The 23,689-nt window shown below is 26.9% G+C and overlaps 1 protein-coding gene across 1 annotated transcript; it reads left to right on the top strand.

The window, feature by feature from the left end:
• Positions 1-990: 990 nt before the first annotated feature.
• Positions 991-23,163, top strand: LOC129958656 (uncharacterized). The gene is made up of 3 exons (XM_056071271.1): positions 991-1,150; positions 14,163-14,246; positions 22,274-23,163. Exons 1-3 carry the CDS (start codon positions 1,105-1,107, stop codon positions 22,432-22,434), a joined length of 291 nt encoding a protein of 96 aa, XP_055927246.1. The 5' UTR covers positions 991-1,104; the 3' UTR covers positions 22,435-23,163.
• Positions 23,164-23,689: the final 526 nt, after the last annotated feature.

Below are 23,689 nucleotides of genomic sequence, written 5' to 3'. Positions count from 1 at the left end.
TGTTTTTAATGCTGCTACCTTTGTAAAGCAGATAAAACTATCTGAATGATTACAACAATGAAATAAAATGAATATATTAGAAATGTCTGAATTTGTCTTAAAAAATCTTACTGATGATGGTAGAGCAAACCTTTTAGTATCTAAATAGATAATAAAATGATTCTTTTGTCTATAAATTTGGCGAAATAAAAAAAAACTTTTGTACGTTTTAAAATGTAATTTTATATTCAAAATTAAACCTTTAGTAATTTCAATATTATATAAAAAAGTTCTTATTAATCTTAGTATTATACGAAAAGATAAATCGTTAGTAATAGTAATATTATATGCAAAAATAAGCCCCTGAAATCGTAGTGTTATATACAAAAATAAATTTTTAGTGATCCTAGAGTTATATGCAAAATACTTCGTTAATCGCAACGTGATACACGAAATTTTTTTTGTAAATCATACCAAAGAAATCAAATGAATAAAAAATATTTTTAAAATAGTTTTTTCATGCAAATTCTACTGGATATAAACAAGGTTAACCTTCATTCTTTAATTGAATTGTTGTTCAATAAAATTCATTATATTATTAATAACACTCTCTGGCAAGAGTTTTATTGTACTCTTTGGTAATTAGTGTTATATGTAAAATAAACAAGCGAATATAAACTTCATGCCCTGCCATTCATATCAATATCGAAATGTATTGTTCTTTTTTTAATGCTCAACATTTGTGGACTATTATTATAGAAATAATCTTTTTTTCTGGTTATGAAATAAATTTCATTCTTAGTACTTAAATCAGAAAGCAATTTTGCTTTTAAAGAAAAATATTATCATTGCCGCTCTGTGTCATCTGTATTCCAACTTTACTCACGTTTTACCATAAACCTCAAAGCAGTTTCATCTACCTTTTCAACAGCTATCGGTCCAAAGACATAAGTTATATCCGTTACCTGAGTGATTATCAGCTCACGAATGCCTTTTGTAGATAAGGGCAACTTCTGTCAATAGCAAAGAGAACAACTCGAAATCCAGAGTTACCGTTTCCGTGTTGAGTGATTTTAACGAATTAAAATTTATTATTAAAATAATTTTTATTCGGATACGTTAAAGATGAAGATGTCAGCTGGATATGCGCTGCCCTTTGCTGCTATTCTAGGTAAAAAAAATCAATTCACTTTTTTAATATACTTTCTGATGTTTATAGGCGATAAATCAACGATTGCGACACGTGATGCTATTAAATGTTTTGCAATTTCTCTCTCCATAAACTCGACTATTTCTTTCCATAACCTTGGGAAGCTTCGACGCTGAAAAATATCTATTCGAATAATTTATTTGGCAAGTTTTATTATATGATAGATAGCAGGATATATTTACAAATTTGAAAAATGTTTGATAGTTTTACTAATGTTTTGCTCCCATATAATTTTTTTTGTTTCTGAATATTTTTATAAGCACTGTATAAGTTTTTATTATTTTTTTGACAAATTAGAATGGCATGATTTAACAAATAAAGTATTTTCAAATATTTATTTCTGTGAATTTTTGTTAAGGACACAATGTTGTTATAATTTTTAATGCTTTATAAAGTTGATGAATCAATTGTGCTTTTCGGTATTGAATCAAATGTGAATGTGGTTTTTATTTAAATGAATAACTAATTGAATCACACTATTGAAAAATTATCCATTTTCAGTTTTTAAAGATTTTAAATCATTTTCTTTTTCCACACAACACGAAAACTTTTCAAAGCTAGCTTGTATATGTCCAGTTTTTAAATGCTTTCAATTACCAATTTATGAAGAGATCAAATTGGCTCATAAATGTCTCTATAAACAAATTGTATACAACTAGTAACAAGAATACAAAATTGATAATGAAATATTTGATAGTGTTTATGCTCAAATTTTTTTCAGCATCTAATTCCTGCCACTGCATTAAGGTTAAAAATTATTTCTATGAACTAAATATCTTTTTAATTTCCAGATGACTGTTTAATTAATAAGATTATTTTCTTGGTTAGTTAAGTAACAAAATGATAAATGTAACCGTCAAATGTTATTTCTTTTATATACAGATATATAACATGGTTATTTTGATAGTTTGATTGTTGTAATGAATTAAAACAAAAAATGAAAAAAAAATCAGTTATTGTATTGAGAACACATAAGTAGATATAACTGGCATAAGAAACATTTAAAAAAAAATGTCATTAATTTTATTTCACTGGAATTTTCTTATTAGCTAAATAAATGTTAGTCAAAAATTAAATGAAATGATTATTCGCATTATGTTTTCAAATAATTTTATTAACTGAAAAAATTATATAAAGTAAAGAAAGATATCAGGAATAAAATAAAAAATTGGGATTCAATATTTTAATGAAACTAGATTTTATTTTGAGACTTTACAGATTAAGAAATCAACGATGTCATAAGTCTCACATTCTTTTTAATTTATTCAATATTGAACTACAAAATGATAAATATTTTTTTCTTTTAAAATTTTATCTCTTAAAATTTACGCCACTTTTTATTTCTTTAAAGTCATGTATAATCACTTCATATTCGATAATATCTCATATACATATCATATTTGAATACCTTAATTTAAACTGAACAGACTCTTTCAGCCTGTAATAAACATTAATCAAATTATTAATGTTTATTACAGAATTATTACATGGTTGAAAAAAACTGATGATCACTTTTTAAACTGATAATTATTTTCTAAATATTTTTGTTGATAAATGTAACATACCTTCTCTTTCTGTAGTTCAATTTTAAAATCATTCTTCAAATCCATATTATATTTTTTCAGTATAAAACTCGCTATGTTGCTCTGTAATCTTCTTAATTCTTGTCGAGTTTTCAAACTAATCTCTTCTTAAAGTTTTTCCCCTTCTCAGTGGAATATGTGAAACTTTGTAGAGTAGTTTTTCTTTTACAACAAGATAGTTTTTTTTTAACTGAATGCATTTCTAACGTTTCTTATTGCGCATTAAAAAAATATTTGTTAAAGAAAAGTACACACATCCTTTATATAAAAGAAATGAAAGTTTCAAAGATCTTTAGAACAATTTAAAAGAAAGAAACACTTTCATAATATTTTTAGCAATATAACAATAATAATTTGTAATTATATGTAATTTAGCAACATAATTTAATAATAACGTAAATTTTTAACAGCACTCATGATATGTTTTTTTAAAAACATTTATTAAAATAATGGACTAGTTTCTTATATGAATGATAAAAATTGAAAAAATATTTTTAAAGCTATTTAAATCCAAAAACGTATTTCATATAATTTTCAACAGGATATCAGATTTTTTTTACAGGAGTAGCAAATTTAACATTCAATGAAAAATTAATTTACGAGAAAAATTTGTTTTAAAAATGCTTCTATTTGAAAACATTTATCACATTTAAAATATGTAAACGTTTCGATGCATTTCGCAACGTTTTCAAATTCCATATGTTTTATTATTAAGATTGATTACTTTTCATTTGAGTCAGAACCATAAAAAAACAGAAACACCTGAAGCAATCTCATTTTTGTTTTCCATTTATTTCACAAATAAAATAATTTTCAGGATGAATCTTGCATAATGAAGGAAAAAAGTGAAATATTTCTATTAATGATCAAAATAAAAATTATTGAGTATCGCCTTTTCTCTTTGATTAATTAAGTGCAGACAAATGGTAAATGACTTTTTGCATAGGATTTTCATAATTCATTAATTATCTTTATTTCATTAAAAATATGATCTCGTGTTTGTGATATCAAAATTAATTATCAAATAGCTGTAAAAGTTCAAATGGATCTTCGAGTGAAATAAATCTCATTTACACGGTAGATTGATTTTTTATTCGATTTTTCAAACTGCTAATTATATTGAAATCGTAATTATCATCTAGTGGGTGCTTGTTACACTTTGTAGTAAAATTCGATAATCAAAAATAATAATTGAAAAAAGTGCGTAATTTATTTTCAAAGCCTGAATAATTTAATAAAACGATTTTTACATTCAAAGGCAAAGTATTTTTTTAAAATTTTAAAATACTTCGTTTATATGTATATCAGATTGACTTTTTTATGAATAGGGTTTAGTTGCTCATAATTATTTTTAGCCGAATGCTGAATTTCTTTATTTCTTTCCATTAGTTTTTATGTACATTACAAAGTTATCAAAATTTAGAGCACAAAAATATCAAAATTACTGTTTTCGATTATTATTGTTACGCAACATAAATTTTTCATATTTTTATAACCGAATGGAGATGTTCGTTATTTTTTAGATATAATTATGTAAATCGTTCCTTTTTTAAACTATTCAATATTACTAAATTGCATGACTTAAAAAATTAAAATAAGTTTGGTGAAATATATTAAGATATTTTTTGTTTTAGAACATTTCTATAAAATGGCAATAAAATTTATTTCCTGACATTTTCAATAAAAATTAAATCTATTTGTTTTGGCTATTTAGAGATTAAAGAAAAAACACAAATTTATGGCAGTTTTTTTATTCATATATCAAAATTATAAAAATTGGCTGCGCAGCAAAATTCGAATTTTTAACATGCATTATTACTGTTTCACAACATAAAATATTTCCTATAACAGACACTCAGTAATTCTCCATTGCGCCAGTTATGTTTTATTTTCAAAACGACAAGTAGAATTGTTAAAAGAAAAAATTCAAAACAACGTCCAAAATGTTTACATTGCATTACGAAAAAGTAGCACTCAGATTAGCAAGATAAACGCGTGCTAGGATATGAATCTCGAAGCATTAGCTTTCCATTGCACTCTCTTCTTACATTTTAAACATAATTTTAAGAAATGTTAAGTATTATCATTACGGTAGATATTCTAAACATAATCTAAAGAATGAACACGAAAGAACTTGTGCTCCCATATGAGTTTTTATCACTAAATCCTACACAAATATTTGAAAAGATATGGAAACATTGTACAATTGAGTTACTTTGAAAAACTCGAAGAATTTTTGTACATGAATGAGTTATTTAATTTCTAGAAATACTTCACAGTACTGTAAGTTTTCAGAAACAGAAATATTTTGCGCTTTTGGGTATGCGTCAGTCGATTATGACTTAACCAAATAAAGAAAGGACAGAAAGGTGATGGAGAAGGTGTTTAATATTTAGAATAGAATAAACCGAAACACTTTATTTTAATTTATCGATTTTCTGTAATTTAGAAAGTTTTAATATTACAAATTATTTCTTTTGTAGATAGATATTTATGTTTTGGAATTTAAGAAGTCCTCTTCTTGATCACTGCCTATTATCCTCTGAAGAGTAAAATCATCCAAACATCATAGACCTGATTTTATGAAAGTTATAATGCTTTTGTACAAAAAGACATGTTTTCAATTAAATCAGTTTTAGCGATTAAATATTTATCTTGAAAAATTTTATATCAATATGGACAACAGAAACTCTGATTTATATTTTCCATTGTTTTTACTAATGATAACTTTAACTTTCAAGAAATAAAGCATTAAATTTATGTACTAAATTTAAAGCATTAAATACTACTAATAAATTCTATTTGGCAGAAATGCCTAAGAATCAATACAGTAAATTGTGCCATTGCTATAGATACCAAAATATAATTTTAGAATCCATTGCACACTTACAGGAGAAGAAAATAAGTGACATCACAACACAGGGCTAGACAATGTGTCAGATGACATGCTCAGTTACGCATGCCATGTGACTGACGTCAGGCAAATTCATTTCATTATTGGAACAGCTTCCACTGTTGACAGAATATCAGATAATTATCCTTTTGTTCAAAAATTACTCATATACTAGTTACTTCCAAAAAGAAATACTACATAAACAGTTTAATGAAAGGTAATATTATTTTTATGTAATAATATTCCAACTGTTTTCACGGCCTTATTAGAGTTATTTCAATATATCACTTATGATCAATATTCATGTGGTTATCGCTTAAAATATTATTATAAATATATTATTTTAAGTAAATTCACAAATGATTATTCAATGAAGAAATGATATCAAACAACTGTACTATAGAAATTCTTAATTTTTTTAACAACATGTTTGATTAGTTTGAATTAAATATGGTCTGCAGGAAGTGTATGCATTGAAAGATATTGAATTAAAATTATATTCTGAACAATTTGTTAAATTCTTAGCTTAAATTAAAAGAACTTAGTTTGTTAGTGAGGAAAAGAACATAGAGCAGTTAAAAGGAAGTAAAATCTGAAAAAAAACACCTCCTTACTCTGTGTAATGATACACAATATTGGAAAATATTAACAGTTTTGCCTTTCTAAAATTAATTTTTAATAATTTGATAATTGATTAATTCAATAATTTATTCGTTAGATTTCTGGCTGAAAAAAACAAACAATTTTTTGTTGAAATTTTAATTAAAGGATGTAATTAAAATTTCATTACAAAAAAACCCCGGAAATTTCGTATAACTGTACTCAGAGCATAATTCTAACAAAATTATTAAATATTAAGAGGTTAAAATAAATTTTGAAAAAGTGTTTTTTCGCATACCCTTATATTTATTTATAAATAATAATACAACTGTCGTTAAAAAAACATCTCAGTGTAGGTTTAAAGAAAAACAAAGCGTGGACTTACTCAATGACGACTATCTTTCTTTAAATGTGTGGTTGCTCCCTCGAAGAAAACATCTCTTTTTCGTATTGGACAGCAGTGCCCTCTATAGCGGAATTCCTTTACTACTGTTTTGTTCACCGTAGAATTTCTAAAACCGCTCTGGTGTAAAAGTAACATAAAAGTTTCGCTGAATTCTATAAAATCACATTACACCCTAAGTGCTATTTAGATTGCAAGTGCCTTACATTTCTTGGAAACAAATGAAAAGCACTTTTTTTAAGAAAATTAAATTCATTGAAAAGACAGAAAAATGTACACACTATATTAGATTGATAATAAGAGTGCAAATGAAAACGATAAAAATAAACTCAGATTAGATGAAAGCTGGAAAAATAAAAAGGTTTTGGTTGCTTTTTTAATTAGAGATTCTCTAAAATCCTTTATAAATAAATACATTTGTGTATACGAATAAGAAAGCGAGGAATAATATTTTTAATGTCTCGAACATCTGCTTTGCAGTAAATGAAAGAATTGTAGGATTTAATTTTAAATTATGTGTTGTAACTAAATGACTTTATTATTATTCTTTTTTTTGATGATTTATGTTTTGATTTTTTATGTTTTTATTAAATCTACCATTTGCTTTGAGATGAAACAATTTATGAGAGAAATATGTGATGAAAAGACTATGAATTAAACTAACTGTTTGACACAGTTCTTTTTCTTGTTGAAACAGTTAGCATGCACAAAAGAGAAACTCTTCATTTGCCAAATCTTTCTTTATTTTTTTTCTATGCTGCATTTGTCCAAACTTCGTTATGTATTTGTGCGCCAAATTTGTATTTTGAATAGCTGCTTTGCTGTTATTATTTCACAAAAAAGATATATTAGAAACATTTTTAACTTTCGATTTCCTTTTTTTTTTCTTTAAATGCAACTTTTATTGAATGTATTTTTAAATGCATCTTTTATATGATTTTTAGTTACTAATATATATTTTAAACTTAGTTGAAGTTTTATGCATCATATAAACATTTTGAATTGATGCCATCTATATAATATTAAGACTAGAAGAAAACAACAATATTTCTTTTTCATCTAAAATGATGTAACCTTACTCTGTAAGTGTCATTAAGACGTGATAATGGAAATTAGATGAATATTTCCACGGATAGATTATATCAGATGAATTTACGGATGAATATTTTATGATTAATGGGGAAAGATCTTCGAAACTATCTTACCATAAAAGTGATTTTACATCAACATCGGGCAGGAATAGATAAGAAATAATATATGACATGATTGAATTTCTGAGATTAGGTTGTAAATAATTTATTGAAGTATTATGTTACTTAGTTATTCGAATTTATTGAGATGTAATATTATTGAGATGTAATATTATTGAGTTAATATAAATTTATCAAATTATTATTTGATTATTAGATATTTGTTGAAGCATTATATTATTGACTTATTAAATATTTATTGAAGTGATGTAATATTGTTGAATTACTAAACACTTACTGAATTATTAGATTGCTGATTTTTTTAAAAATTATTACTTATTAAACTATTGAAATATTTATTGCATATTTCGAGATTTTCTGAAACATTATACGATTGAATTATTAAAAATTATTAAAAATATTATTCGGTATCGAACTCCAAATTTATCGTTCAATAAAATTGATTTTAATACACCAGGTATGAACGTTCCAGAAGTAATAAATTAAATATTTGAATTAACGATTGTAGATTAGAAATAATTTATTAAACAGATTGTGCAGTTAAAACATTTAGTTGATTCTTAGATAAAGATCTATCCGACTCTAAACTATAACATTTGAATGCTATCCGAATCAGTTGGGCATAGATTCCTGTGCTCTCTCTTACTTGACGTGTCTCAAAGCACTTAAACTCAAGTTGGTATGAAACCCATGCAGAAGCTCAAACAGAGAGTGGAAAAGCGTGTTAATGACTTGTTCCATTCTATTTCCATGCAAAACTGCAGCAGTAACTTTCAAAACGGAATAACACATGCTGAAAGTCAGAAATAGTGCAATTGCCGTGAAACATCGTGTACAAGATCCTTCAGTTGACGTTAAGTGGTGTTAATTATTTGCTTCAAGTTGCCCATTGAAAGAAGGGACAGCTTAAAACGCTCGTTGAAAGCTCTTCCTTCTTTTAAGTGCAACGAAATTTAAATTTATGGATTTATTATGATCTAATATTATAAAATATTTTCTAATTAAGTTATCTGAAGAGGCTTCTGTGAAATTCTTTCTGATATATTTGGTAGAAGCAATGCTAGAAAGAGAAAAGAAGTTTTGAATTGAGAGAAAAGAAGTAAAGATTATTAGATTGAAGTAAATGGTATCTTGTTCAGTTAAAAATGAATGTGAACTCAGAAATATGAAACTTGTTCACCATTACGAAATTCATAATTTCTTGATTTGTATTGTATACCCAAGCTGTAAGAAATTTGTAAATAAAAATATTACCCTTTCCACTCTAAAGTAATATTGAAGCTATAGAATAATAAAAAAATATCTGTTAGTAATTGGAAAGCGTATGTAGATTCTTTCCTCTCTCCGCAATTTACTTTTTCTAATTTCATAAGGATTTAGGTATGATGGTTAAAAAGTGTGAAAGCGAATAAAATTAGCGAGATTTTTCAAACGAGGATGTCACAAATTTAGATTAATAAGTGGTCGAATTAAGGCGACTCTTGATTTTTTTAGCGAAATGAAGCTATCAAAAGATTTTTGATGTATCAGTTAATGAACCTGGCAATACATCTTAACTCCTATTAGGTATAATTTTCCTAGTATGAGTTATCTTTCTAACCAATTGTATTCATATTAGGAGGCATACTTTTCTTAGTATGAATTTATCTTTCTTAGTATCTTTCTATCTTCAGCTGCATTCAGAATTTATCTTTCTTAGTATCTTAGTATCTTTCTATCTTCAGCTGCATTCAGAATTTATCTTTCTTAGTATCTTAGTATCTTTCTATCTTCAGCTGCATTCATATTAGCCATAATTTGCCTAATCATTTCTATCTTCAATTGTAAGGGAATTAATTATGAGGAAATTTCCCATAACTAATTCCAATAATAATATAATATTCTAATAATTCCACTAATAATTTGGATAATTCACATTATTTCCAAATGCTTTGAACTGGATGGCCCATCTACGAACAGGGCTGAGAGTTTTTTCTCTCCTACAGATTATCCCTCGTCAGTTCAAATCCAATCAAAAGGGCTATAGTTATTTAGTTTATATGATAAAATAGACAAACGTTATATACATCGTATTTTAAAGTATTATTTTTAATTATATTTATGTATACATTATATATCATTTTATTGTAATCAATAGAGATCACAAATATATAATTTATTAACACTTAAAATAATCTTCTATTTTCTTGCTGATTTGTTATTGTATTTATTTGGTTTAAAATCTCATTTATTCCTTTCTCTCTTTTATTCTGTGAAATGTTTTCGGAAAGACCCTTTCTTATTTTCTTCTCAGTTAAGAGAAAGATTGGATTCACAAAATTTTTTAAATTCTATTTCGTTATCCTTAGGTCACGTGCTATTTGTAGTTATTGAGAGTTCAATTATTTGGGTTAGATTTTAATTTCTTGGTAGATGCGAAATCATGGATTCAAGCTATTTTGATTTAAATGTGTTATTGTTGCCATAGTTGGGTGCTTTTATGTGTTTTGTGTTATATTATTTTGATTACTTAAGAATTATTTATTATTTATATTTTCGTTACTTTTTAGGTTATTTTATACAATTAAGGGTTATTATTTGGATTTCTTATTGCGCAATTTCATGTATTCTTAGTTTTGAATTTCAGAATCCTAAAATATATTGTTGCATGTGTTGCTCTATATTCTTAGGAAAAAAATTATTAAATAACGATGAACTGAAAAAAAAGTTGATTTTATGCAGCTATTTGATAAAAATAAACGAAACATTTTTATGCAAATGTGGACTTTTTAATTGCCTTTTTTACTAATAGTGAATACTCTGAAACGGGAACATGTGCTGTTTGAATTCCCGTGATTCTTTTTGGGTCATCATAGATTTAGAAAATTTGTGTGAAGAACATTTGGGAGTTTTAATATGAATATTTAGAAGTATAAAAAAAGAAAGTATACAAGACATCTAGACTATTTTGCTGTTGACAACAAATAATTATCAAATTATTTTAAAGCAAATATATAAGAATAATTTGACAAATTGATATGCCTGAGTCAGTTAAATCCCCCCCCCCCCCGAAAAAAACCCGTTTTTCCTTTTATAGAGATTCTATTAATCAATATTATTTATATAAAGTTCATCATATGACATTGTAAAAATTAATATTAATAAAAAAAATATTTTTCAAAAATTATAACGAATGCTGTATTGATGCATATTATACTTGCAACTCATTAGTTAGAATTTACATTCAAAAAATTAATAAAGATATGCTTTTTGAACACTAAAAATAATTCAGGTATTCACATAATTTTTAAAATATCAACTCAAATTTTTATCTGAATTCTCAATTCAAAAAAAAAGTAGCAAGTTTTTTTTCTAGTCTCGTAATAAATGTTCTTTGAAAACTGCGTATCTTTTAATTCCTAATAACGCTAAAATCCTCAGAATAAAGAGTAATGAGAATTCTACATTATGATAATGGTTAACTGTTTTATTTCAATTATCTGCATTTCTGCCGCAGGTGGTTTCGGCATAACTTACAGAAAATTTAACTATGTCGAGTTATTTCTTCTTTGTGACTAATTTATTTTGCTTTATATTTTTAAATTTCAGCAGTGTTACTAAGTTTTTTGAAAATTTTCAGTAGAGAATTCATTATGGATTTTTTTTATGAAAGAAACTATTCAATTTTGTAGCTCATTGAACTTAAGATAGAACTGAATCGTTTTGCTTTCTTTTTTTTCCAGTTTTCCCTACAGAAGTACATAAATTTTTATAATGAAGTTTTGCTTTTCTAAGGAATTTTTGTAGATTTTTAATATTGGAATATTCTATTTTTATATGCTGTATATTTAACAGTATAAAGGTGAATGAACGCTTGAGCAATGGTAATTCAGGTATTATTTCATTGAAACATATTTGGAATGGTGCAAATATCAAAATCCTGCGATAATGAATTGAGAGGTATATAAGCATCTTTAGAACTTCTGATCATTTGATCTATTAACATTTTGAATCCGTTTGAGAAATAAGCATGCATTTAATTTTGAATTTAAAATTAAAAAAAAAAGAAAATTTAAAGATTATAAAGAAGAATTAACAGAATAAATCATACTTGTATGAGGGATTTCTGCAATATTTAGTTTAAAAAGTCTGCTCTCACTTCTTTTATATATTTACATTAGAAATGACAATAACACGTATTAGAAATACAACTTGCTTTTTAATATCGAGTTTAGTATCTCTTAGCATTGCTACTTAGTATTTTTTTAATATCGAGAAATGAGTAAAAAAAGTGCAAAAAGTAAAATATTTGACATTAACAGAGAAATAGGATTAAAATCATATCATAAAAGTGATAAATTTTATGATAGGTAAAGACCTTTTAATTTAAAAGTAATTTTTCTTTAGGAAAAAAAAGATGCCAAATTTTTGAAACGAAAGATCTGAAATTTTTTGTGTTTGCACATTAATTATGCGCGTTTTAAGATACTCAGTTTTAAGGGTTTACTATTGTAAAGTCTCGATCCAAAAACAGGTAGCGATATGATCAAATTTTTTTATTTACAGCTTTATTACATAAAAACAACTCTTTCTAATCTAGGTTAAATGAATGATGCTATTTACAACAAGAAAATTACACAAGAATAGTTCCTCGAACTATTTCGAAGGAAACAACTTTACAAGAACAGCGAACAGGCTGTTGGCGTCTTAGGCTACTCCGGGGGTAGCTCTCGGAATCCACCGAATTTTCTTCGGGTGGAATTCTACGCAGAAGTCCGATTCACACGAAGCTTCTCCTCCTTGGTTCACACGAAGCTCCTCTCCTTGGTTCACACGAAGCTTCTCTCCTTGGTTCACACGAAGCTTCTCTCCGTCTTCTTCCGAAAAATCTCACCTTTTATTTTCCTCTCAGACTCCCTGTTACCCAATCACCGTTCAGAACAACCTGAATCGTCTCTGGTCGCCCGTGGGAAAATGTCCATTGATGATTCACCCTCCACCATGGGAAAAATGCAGGACATCTGGAGTGTTTGACACTGTCGCCTTTCGAAGACACGATTTATTTGCCTGGGAAACGCACGTGTGGTTCCTTATCTGGATTAGCACTAAATGGCCAGATGACCGTACTTAAAAGGAGGGTCTTCCATTTGGCAATCTGGAGGCACTTAACACTGTGGGAGTTTCGTTGATGAAGAATGGCCCGGAATGTACATTATCGAGTGTGGGAAAAAGGAATGTCACAGTGGTCACCCAGGAAGAAGCTGATTCATTACACTATTCTTAAAAATGAATTCAAATCTTGAAAATTTGATGGAGTTATTTAATTTTGCTTAGTATATTAAGCAATGAATGACAAATGTATTTTTCAATGCTCGAAAATATTCATATCAAGTGTTATTTACCCCAAAGAAAAAAATTAAGCATTATTAGCGAAAAAATTGTTAGAGTAGTACAGTTCAAAGCATTTATCAGAATGAATTTCAATGAGTTGGCATTATAGACTTTTTAAAAGAATTCTCAGAGCTTGAATGCATAATTGGAATTAATTTTTAAAAACAAAACTTTAATTTCAATAAACGATCTAATTATATGTACTGAGATAAAGAATATTTCATTTTTAGCAGAAAAGAAACTAAAGAAATATATAAATAAATAATAAATAAACATTAATAATAAATAATAAAGAAACATAAAAGATAAAGAAATATGAAGATACATCCCTTCATATTTCACAAAAAATTTCATATTGAGTACAAAATTAATTATTATTAAATAATTTTTTGAAGGATTTTTTTCAACGGAATGTATGATACATATACCACCCTGAGTTTAAGCTTCTAAAATTTTTATTCAGGGCAAGAGAAATTGACAAAGTATTAAATGTATTCTGAATGAAAAGGAATACATTATTAATCTTATGTTCCTAGAAACAACAGTTATGAAATTAGTATTGGATGCTAAAAACTGTTTCAGTATATTAAATTAATTAGAGTGGCAAAAGGGTGTTATAACATTCTTTAACTAAATATGGTGAAACATTGTCACAGAAGTGATTTTTTTTTCAGTTTCGGGACAGAAACTGTCTAAAAGATTTTCCTATTAAACCTCTAATATTTAAACTTAAATATTATATCACTTAAGGTATAGAATTTCTTATTTAATTGTATTTATTTTGGGTATGCTTGGTATTTTTTAAAGATATATCTCATTATACTCATATCGCATTTCCAGTTTGAAAATGTTTTAAATGATACAGTTTATCACTAAATCTTTAGATACAATCTTTTTTCTTTACCTTATACAGTGGCTTCAATCTGTTTGGAATGGGCAGATGCACAACAGCGTGGTAGCTTCAACTTTGCCAAGAAGACTGGAGGAGAGAGGGAAGGTGAGTTTTTTTTTGCTTGCCAACTATTATTCTTATAAATAATTAAGATAACATCTCTTTCCTTTTTGCTAGAACGATTAGATCCGTGTATAGGTATTCTGTGTGGGAACCGATTTGTCTTCTTATACTTCCAACACGTTTCTCGGAAAATCACCCAGGAAAAGAGCTTCGACGTATTTTTGTTCCTTTTATTTTCAAATATCGCATTAGTTCCTCTGTTAATTCTTAAAGGAAATCTTAAAGGAGATAATTCTTAAAGGAGATTTTTGAAATGTTGCTGAACCGTATTAAACAGAAATGGCTTAACATGCATTCGTTTTAATGAAGGTTATTAGATGTCATGGTTGTAGTACATTAGTATATTGTAAAAAATTTTTCTATTGATGCTTTCTAGTGTATGAATTATAAGTGGTAGTAAAATTGTTTAAATTTTTATCAATGAGGTATGGTCACACTTAAATGTATTCACACATTTTCTCTAATCCACAAAGTGCAAACGGGGTGCGATTGAAGAAAAGATGCAGATTACATATCTTAGAACAAGATACATTGAGGTCCATATATAAAGTAACAATGATGAAGCATCAGATATTATGAATGTTTTTTTATTTTAAATATCTTGGAAGTTGTTAGTTGTTATCTTGAAAGTTATTTAATATTAGATCTTGGAAGTTGTTTTGAAAACACATTTTCATAAGTCGATGTCACTAAAATAGTACAAACTATAACCCCAATTTAAGATTAAAGCGACAAAATTTGATATTACAATTTTATTCGTATATTAAACACAAAATTTATTCACATATTACAAATACACGAATTTTTTTAATAAGTATTCTCAAATCTCTTTCGGAACAATTTCTTTTCTAACAAAGTAATGGAATTCGTTTCAAATCATTTTTTAAAATCATGCCTTTGTTCGGATAAAAAAAAGCACTTTGCTCTTTTATTTGGTAGCTTATGAAGTTGTTACAGAACATCTATACACTTTGATCACTGCTTGAAATTGTAGTATCCTGTAGTACCTCCAGTTCTCTGATAACGGTTGTTGAAGTCCTATTTATACCCTGAATTCGACGGCTTAATGGAAGCAATCAATTCAGCGATGCTTTTCAGAGGCAATAAAGCTGTGCTTTTACTGGTTATGTTCAATCAAAATATCAATAACCGAGCTTTTAGTATCTAAGAATTTCGGTATGTCGGTAAGAACCAGCATTTACAGTTATTTGTCTATCCCTAGAATTGGTCGTTTAATTTAAAGAGGTAGAAAATCCTGAGAATAAACGAAAAAAATACACATTTGTGATTTTTTTATCCTCATAGAGAAAAAAATTAACTAAAAAGAAATAATAAATAGTTATTCTAAATGTTATTTCTGTTTTTAGTATTGAGAATCAGAATTTATGTACGCTGATATATATAACGAAATGTACGGAGTCTATCCATGGATTCAGGTCTATTGCAAACAAGATAGTTCATCAGTAAGACAGATTTCGTTTAAATGGGCAATGAAAGAATTTTGCATATACTTAAGGATTTATTTTGTTTCCTTCTGGATAGCATAGCATAAAAACATGAATTTTTTTAAGGATGCTAGTTTTTGAATTATAGAATGATTTTTATATTAATATTCCATTCTCAAACTAGACATAATCTGTAATGGATGGGTTTAGCGTAACACGATATTTTTATGGTAACCCTTGAAAAAAGATGTAAATTTTGTATCTCTGTATTGTTTTGTCCCATCAGTTTCAACTCTAAGGTTCCTCTACCATCTGTGTATTCATCTTTACACCTTTAATATATATTATGAAACTTATTTGGTTTGGTGTGTAATACCTTGAAGTTTGCTCGATCTACATATGTTTTTGACACAAAACTCAAATCTCATGCTCACCAATAGAGTTTTCTCTACACCTGTAATATATATCAGGAAACCTATTTTGTTTGGTGTGTAATATCTTGAAATTTCTCCAATCTTTATCGAACATTCATATGTTTTTGCCACAAAACACAAAACTCATGTCCACCAATATAGTTTTTTTCTCGAATCTACTCAGTCTTGATTTGCCTTTTTTTCATTTAGAGACGAACAAGTTTCTTTAAATAAAATGTAAAGAATATGATTAAACAACTCAAAATAGTTTTGAATTGAAATTTTTAATTGAAAATTGATACACGAAAAGCTATATTTGTTAAATTAGAATTTCTTTGTAGAAATATTCCCCCCCTCTCCAACTGCAACTAAATAGTTAAAAAAACATTTGTTATAACTTTTTTTTATCAAGCTATAGTTATAGTTTTTTATATATAGTATGTTACAATATATAGAAAAGAGGCAAAAAAGAAACTCGTTACATAGTGTAAAACTAATTCTTTTCCTGATAAGAATTGTTGGTTAAAAGAAAAAAAAAGTTTAAACTACTCATGAGATAAACTATATATAAAAATAAGAAAATAACACATTAAAAGCGTATTTGTTGAGGACTTTCGAAGATGTGCCTTAGTTTTTTACAGGCAGAAACTTCTATAAATAAAAGCAGTTACAAGAATGTAGTATTGTGTTATGAGGCAATAATGACAGTTAAAAAGTACTTCTCCCTTCGATATAAAGACTAAGTTCTATTTTTTGATGTAGAATTCGTTTGAGATTATCAGCCTGGAAAGTTTTCTTCTCTTTTTCCAATTTAGACTTTCAATAAAGGCTTTGAAGTAATCCTTTGACCATTTAAAAAATCTCATTGCACCAAAAAGGTATTATCGAAGTCACATAATCTTTACATCGTGACTCTAAAAATCTGGAAAGATTATCTCACGAGAAATAAGACTTTTTAAGAAAGGCATTTCTTTCTGAATCTAAGGAAAATCAAAGCCCTAACTCCAGTGTAACTACTATAATAGTGATTCAAACCCCTTTTGAATCAAACTGGCTAATAAATGTAGAACTTTTACAATTGTAGTGAATTATTTTCTTAATTGCTTTAGGTAGAAAGGTATTAAAGAGATTTTACATTGTAAGAGCAGGATAAAAAGAGTAACATGAAGTTTATTTCAAGATAATTATATTTAGAAACACTATACATCCTTACCGTCCTAATAATATTGTGTATTGTGTAGGCGGAATAAAAAACAGACTTCTTAGTTTAAAAAAATAGTTTTTTCCCTCTCTTCTTCCCAGATATTACCTTAAATAGGAAAGACAGAGTAAATATTTTGTATTCTATTCAAGTTTCAATTCAACAATTTTATTCTCTATTCTATAGTTATTCATCAACAAACATTTACAATGTGTTGAATAATTTATTCCCGTTACACAACTTTTAGTAATTGTTATTCCTAAAGTTATGTTCCTAAAGTTCCTTATGAAACATTTATACTTTGCTGCGTGACACAATTTCCTTCCATGTTTTCAAGTTTTAGTGATTGTTGCTCATAAAGTGACGTATACATTAATAATGTTGTTGAGTAGTACAGTTTCGCTGTGTGCATTCAAGAAGAATTTTATTTAATACCATCGGATTTTTCTTTTATAAAGCGCAGTAAAAATGAATAATATCTGCTTATTATTATTCCTGAAAACAATATTTTTATCAATTAAAAATAAATTAATAATCTAAGACTGTAAAAAATTAGAAACTTTGCGGTATAATTCGAAATTAAATTATATCTATTCTGTAATAGGTTTTTCAAAAAGAAAAAAAAAATAACCTTTTCAGATAAGCAGGAAAATGAACATTAATAACGATTTTAAAAGATCGGACACCTTGATGAAAAGGAAATATTTTCACTATTAAGACAATTCCCTATAGGAAATCGATGGAAACATATTTTGTCACCTTACTTCCATTTTTTCCCAATTCTGACTAAGAATGCTCTATATTTCTTATCACTAGCATATCTTTAGGATTATAACAAAGCTAAAAATATATGAATATCAAAAATTAGATTGGAAATGTCAAAGAAATGCTTCTAATTTAAGTAAAAATTACGTAAAATGCTCATTATCTGAATTTCAGTTAGGAAAAGCTCAGGAATAATTTAATGATTTTGTTATGTCTCTTTCAAGCCACCAATAAGCTCGAAGCCACCGCCTTTAAGCTCGAAGAAAATAAGAATAGAAAAGGCAACCAAGGACAAGTAAAGCAAAATCATTGCTGAATATTAAATTTAGTTGCTTTATTGTAGGAAGTGCTCGTAGCTGATGCGACTCTTATGTTGATAAAATCTAATATGAAAAATAAGGAAACTGGGCAGATTTTGTTAAGTCACATATGGCAACTGAAGGGTAAAAAAAACTCCTTATCCAGGAGGAAATGTAAGACAAAACATATTACTCGAAAGTATTCAAAAGAAAATTCGTACTTTATTTTATTTGAGTGAAACACGATAGATAATCAGATGGAGCACAGAGTAATAATTATATTAATATTAAAATTTAATATCACAAAAGTTATTTAAACGCTTCTAATTAAGCAAAATATACTACCCTAAGTACTTTTGGAGCCTCATGGACATTTTTGATCCTTGTATTACAAAACTTCTAACTTCTTCACTGAGCCCATGGGACTTTTACTTGTCACACTAAACTTCATTAAGCAACTGAGCTTATTATTATTCATTGACTTGTTTTGTATGTTATATTCTCACTTAGCTCAATAATATCACTCTTAGAGCAGCATGGGCATTTCTGATCCTTGTGTCACAAAACTTCTAATTTTTTCACTGAACCCATGGACTTTTACTAAACTTCCTTAAACAACTGAGCTAATTATCATTCATTGGTTTGTTTTGTACGTTATATTCTTATTAAAATCAATAATATCTTTAAAACGAAATGCTGAATAATCTTCAGTGCTCATTGGATGATCATGAATTCTCCATGAATAAAAATAAAAAGGAAGAAAAACATATTATATTTTAGGATAAAAAAATATTTTCATGTGCATTTAATTTTGATGTAAAGTGAAAGACATAACAAGATACGAAGGTTCGAAATCATGAAAGTTTTAAATCGCATCTCTTGATAATACTGGTAAACAATATTTTGGTTCCCCACTAAGTAAGCTGTATTTTTTTATTTTAAGAGGTGCTAAAAAAGAATCTGACATTAGAAATATTCCATCCCCCACAGATTTTTAAAAGATTAAAAATCTTAAAAACCTAACATTTATTAAATATATCTATAATATAAACTTTGGCATTTTAGTATTAATAAAGGGTTAAATAAACAAATATAAATCTTAAAACTAATATAAAACAATGGAAATTGTTTGTGCATATTTTGAAACCATCGGTTTTTATTAATTGTTTTTAACGAAATTCTTCATCAATTCTAACTTTACATGTAAAAATGAAAGAATAACTTTCCTTTTAAGAATTTGAAGAACGTTTTTAATATTTTTTTACTTGCAATATATTGTTTGCCCTTTGGTCATTTATTTTTGATATAATGTTGATATTTTGTCAAGCTGTCTCATTCACACAGGAAATAAATAGCACTACTTCGTATAACTTAGTTGCGTACTTATGAGAATGACATTCACTTTAAAATCTGCACATATGTTCTAATTATAATGCGAACAACCGATAATATCTTCATAAGATTCTTTCATTATCCAAGAATATGTTTTTGGAACAGACTGTAGCCATATTCATTACAGAATAACAATACTTTCAAGCTATTTTTTAAGCCATCGAAGAACATTCGCTATTTTTCTTTTGACAATTTAAAACAGACATTAAACTGCTTATATTATTACAAAGATACAGATCGCCTTTTGTGAGAAAACACCCGAATATCGATTTCGGAAAATAGACATGTTAGTGTTTCTTTTTGTAGGAGACTTCAACCATAAAATTTATTAAAATTCTGTTTCTATTCTCCTTTTATATGTTCTATTGTTGTATTGAATAAAAAAGTATATTTGTAGATCAAGTGCATGTAAAAGAAAAATGCAATACATCTACAATTGCTATTCGATCGCCTATAAGGTCGATAACTTATAAATGAAATTCTTGAAGAGTGGAGAGTGATAGAACATTTTTACAAATATATTCATTTACAGTTCCTTGAAATTTATTCGAAATACTTAATGTTATTAGAGGAACAGAAATTTTGCTAATATTTAATTTTCAGTATAGTGTTCCAAATAAATTACATTAGTATAGAAAATCGTGTAAGTCTAATAGCGTTGTTCGTAAATTAAATAATGTTAAGCAATAAGCTTTTAAGCAGGCTTAATAATTCTTTATTACTTTTATGTTTATGAACCAAACAAAGCAATGATTTGCAAAATATAAAATGCAATCTAAATTCGGAAGCAGAGTATTAAGATAAAGAGCGAGAGAGCCTTAATGGACTTACTTATAAATAAGCCATTATTTCTAAATAAACAGAGCGCTAATACTACTAGCAAAGATAAATATAATTACTAACAACTGTAAAGAAATAAGTGCACTACGCAAAGCAGAAACGAACCAAGTGTATTTTGTTAGCTCTATTTTGAATTTTAAAGTGCTTAGTATAAGACATTAACTTTTAATGCGTAGAGAAATTCGAGATTTTACATTTTTAAACTCATTTATAAGTTAGATTTTTCTAAGCATCTTGTTTGTAGTTCTTTAATTTTTATCTTTTACAAATTATGTACAAATTTAAATTTATATATATAAAACCGGACTACAGTAAATATAAATAATATGAAACAGAAATATTTTCTTTGATCGAGGATGTGAATTTTATATTTATATTAAAAAAACTTGAATTTATAATGAACTTATTAAAATGAATAAATGCATTTTATTCATTTTATGGCATGATTTTAAATATATCTTTTATGGCGTGATTTTTGAATTTATTAAAAAACGAGTTCGTTACATCGTTATTTTTATAATAACTGATACATAACAAAGGATTGGTACAAAATGAATTATCCGAACATAAAAAAGATATATTTTCAAAATTATATAAGCTGGACCTTGTAATTTCACATTATGAAATATTTACAATCATTTCAAAAATAGCATTGCGTAGATTTAAATTAACCATAATAATTAATACAATAAAGATTTAAATCTATAATCAATGGAATAAATTCAGATTGATAGCCAAGAAAAAACTACAACATATGTCTTATATATGCTATATGTCATATAAAAAGAGAAATGAGAAAAAGTATTGACCTAGTCTTCTTTTTCTTGTAAAGCGAGAGGAATGTTTCGTTTAAAAATAAAGAAATATAGTACTTCTTTCCTCATGATTTATTCTACAAAAGTGGTGTGTATATATTAGAAAGGAAAATGAAAATTGTATTTGATTGGTTAATGATTATAATATTTAGTACACATTCTTTATAAAATTGCATCTTAAAAGTTGTTCAAAAATACTTCCAAATTTTGCAGATGCTAAAGTGTTCTGATTTTCAAGTTTAATGACGAGCTGTCTTCTATTTGAATAATAGAAAACAGTATGAATGCGTTTTATACTATTCAAAATGTTTTTAATTGAATCTTGAAGAGGCAAGAAGTAGGGACCAATACCAATTTACATTTGTTATTATTGTTTAATCCTTATAGTATATTACTTTACAAATAATCCATGATTTTTTTATTATTACTTACTACTTTATATTTCAGAATGATGCATTTGTTAATTCTGATTTATCTTACATATTTGCATTTATATCAAAATTAAATTATAAAATGTTACATACAACAAAAAAGGATGTAAAACCGACATTTATGACCATATACAACAATCGCAAATAATATACAACAATTTGAGAATAGATGTAGTTAACTTATGCAAATATTTTTCGCCACTGAAATGTTTTGAAATATTTCGACATACCAAATTTTGATACAATTCAGGCGATTGGTGTCTTTTGTCATTACTACTAATAAAATGTGTAAAATATAAGCAAAACAATAAATTACAAATGGGAATTTAGAGTCATTTTAATCCGTTATGAAAAATGTTATCATTAAATATTTTGTCAATTCCATTCTCAAAACATTTTTTTTTGCAGGTGATCTGACACCATCTGCCATCGCTGGAGTAAGCATTGCCTGTGTGGCTGGAGTTGCAGGCTTGTTTGTCACCGTATTCTTCTGCTACTATGTATACAGACAGCAGAAACAACATGATAGCAGTTTTAACAACTCTTTTGATCCTTCTCGGAAAATTTAGATAAAATGTCACTATTCACTTTGCATACTCCTAAACACATGTTTTGTCATCGAGTTTCTGTTTGAAGTTACATTGGAATCATATAAATCATGCCTTTATTTTATTTTATTATATGCATGTTACGAAGAAATTCCTCGTTGAATTTCATAGAACTTTTATCGTCAGTGAACATAGAGTTTTTATCGCCTTGAAGAAAAATTTTAGATATACATATTATGACTGATTTATAATGTTTTTCAATTCATAATTTTTTGAGTACATAATCATTTAGAATTTATGATACAATTTACTTAGTTACGTAAATGAAGACTCCACATTGAATTAAATTTTATTTACAATTATGATTGTTGTGCAGACAAATATTCATTATAATCTTTATGTAATTATTAATTATTATTCAGTTAATGTGACGATAAGTGTATTAGATGATATACTATGATAAAATTATAATGTTTTTCAATTCATTATTTTTTGAGTACATAGTTCTATAGAATTTATGATACGATTTGCTTAGATACATGTAAATGAAGACTCCACTTTGAATTAAATCTTGTTTACAAATATGATTGTAATACAGACAAATATTCATTGAAAATAGAGGGTTGAAATTCTCTTCAATGTTAATTCAATTTGTGAGACTTCATAATCTTTATGTAGTTATTAATTATTATTCAGTTAGCGTGATGATAAGTGTATTTGATTTAATAAATATTTGAATTACTTTTTAAATTTTGCAAATTTTATTTCCATAATTGCATCAACACATGCTGCATCAAGTATCATTAGCCTTTAAACTTTGAAATAAGCGTTTAAACTTCAATAATAATAAGCGTTTTCTTCACTTCTAACGAATAAAGAAAAACTAGAAGAGACAACTAGAATTTCCTAGTTTTTTCAAATGTTAAAAGATTAGAAAGAAATTGAATTACTGTAAAGAAATAAATTGGATAACTGTTCCTAAAGCTATTGGCGAGACTTAAAGCCTATTAAAGTCTAAATGCCTTTTTTATTTGAGTTTCAGAACCAAACGATTGTTTTCATTATGAAAGTTAAAAAAAAAATTCAATTTTTATTTCTAATCATTTTTGAGTTCAACTTTTGGAAACAAGTACAAAATAAAAATATATTAATTAGCTTCAAAACATGCTTAGAAAATTGGAAAAGAATTAGCTGTTCGACCTGCAAATGCTGGGAAGCACGCATAACTAAAGATTTTAAGCAAATTATTTGTTAAACAGCTTTTCATGGAAGACGC

This window comes from Argiope bruennichi, chromosome X1 (assembly GCF_947563725.1).
Source record: "Argiope bruennichi chromosome X1, qqArgBrue1.1, whole genome shotgun sequence".
Lineage (NCBI taxonomy): Eukaryota > Metazoa > Arthropoda > Arachnida > Araneae > Araneidae > Argiope > Argiope bruennichi.
This window is presented reverse-complemented; position numbering and strand designations above follow the sequence as displayed.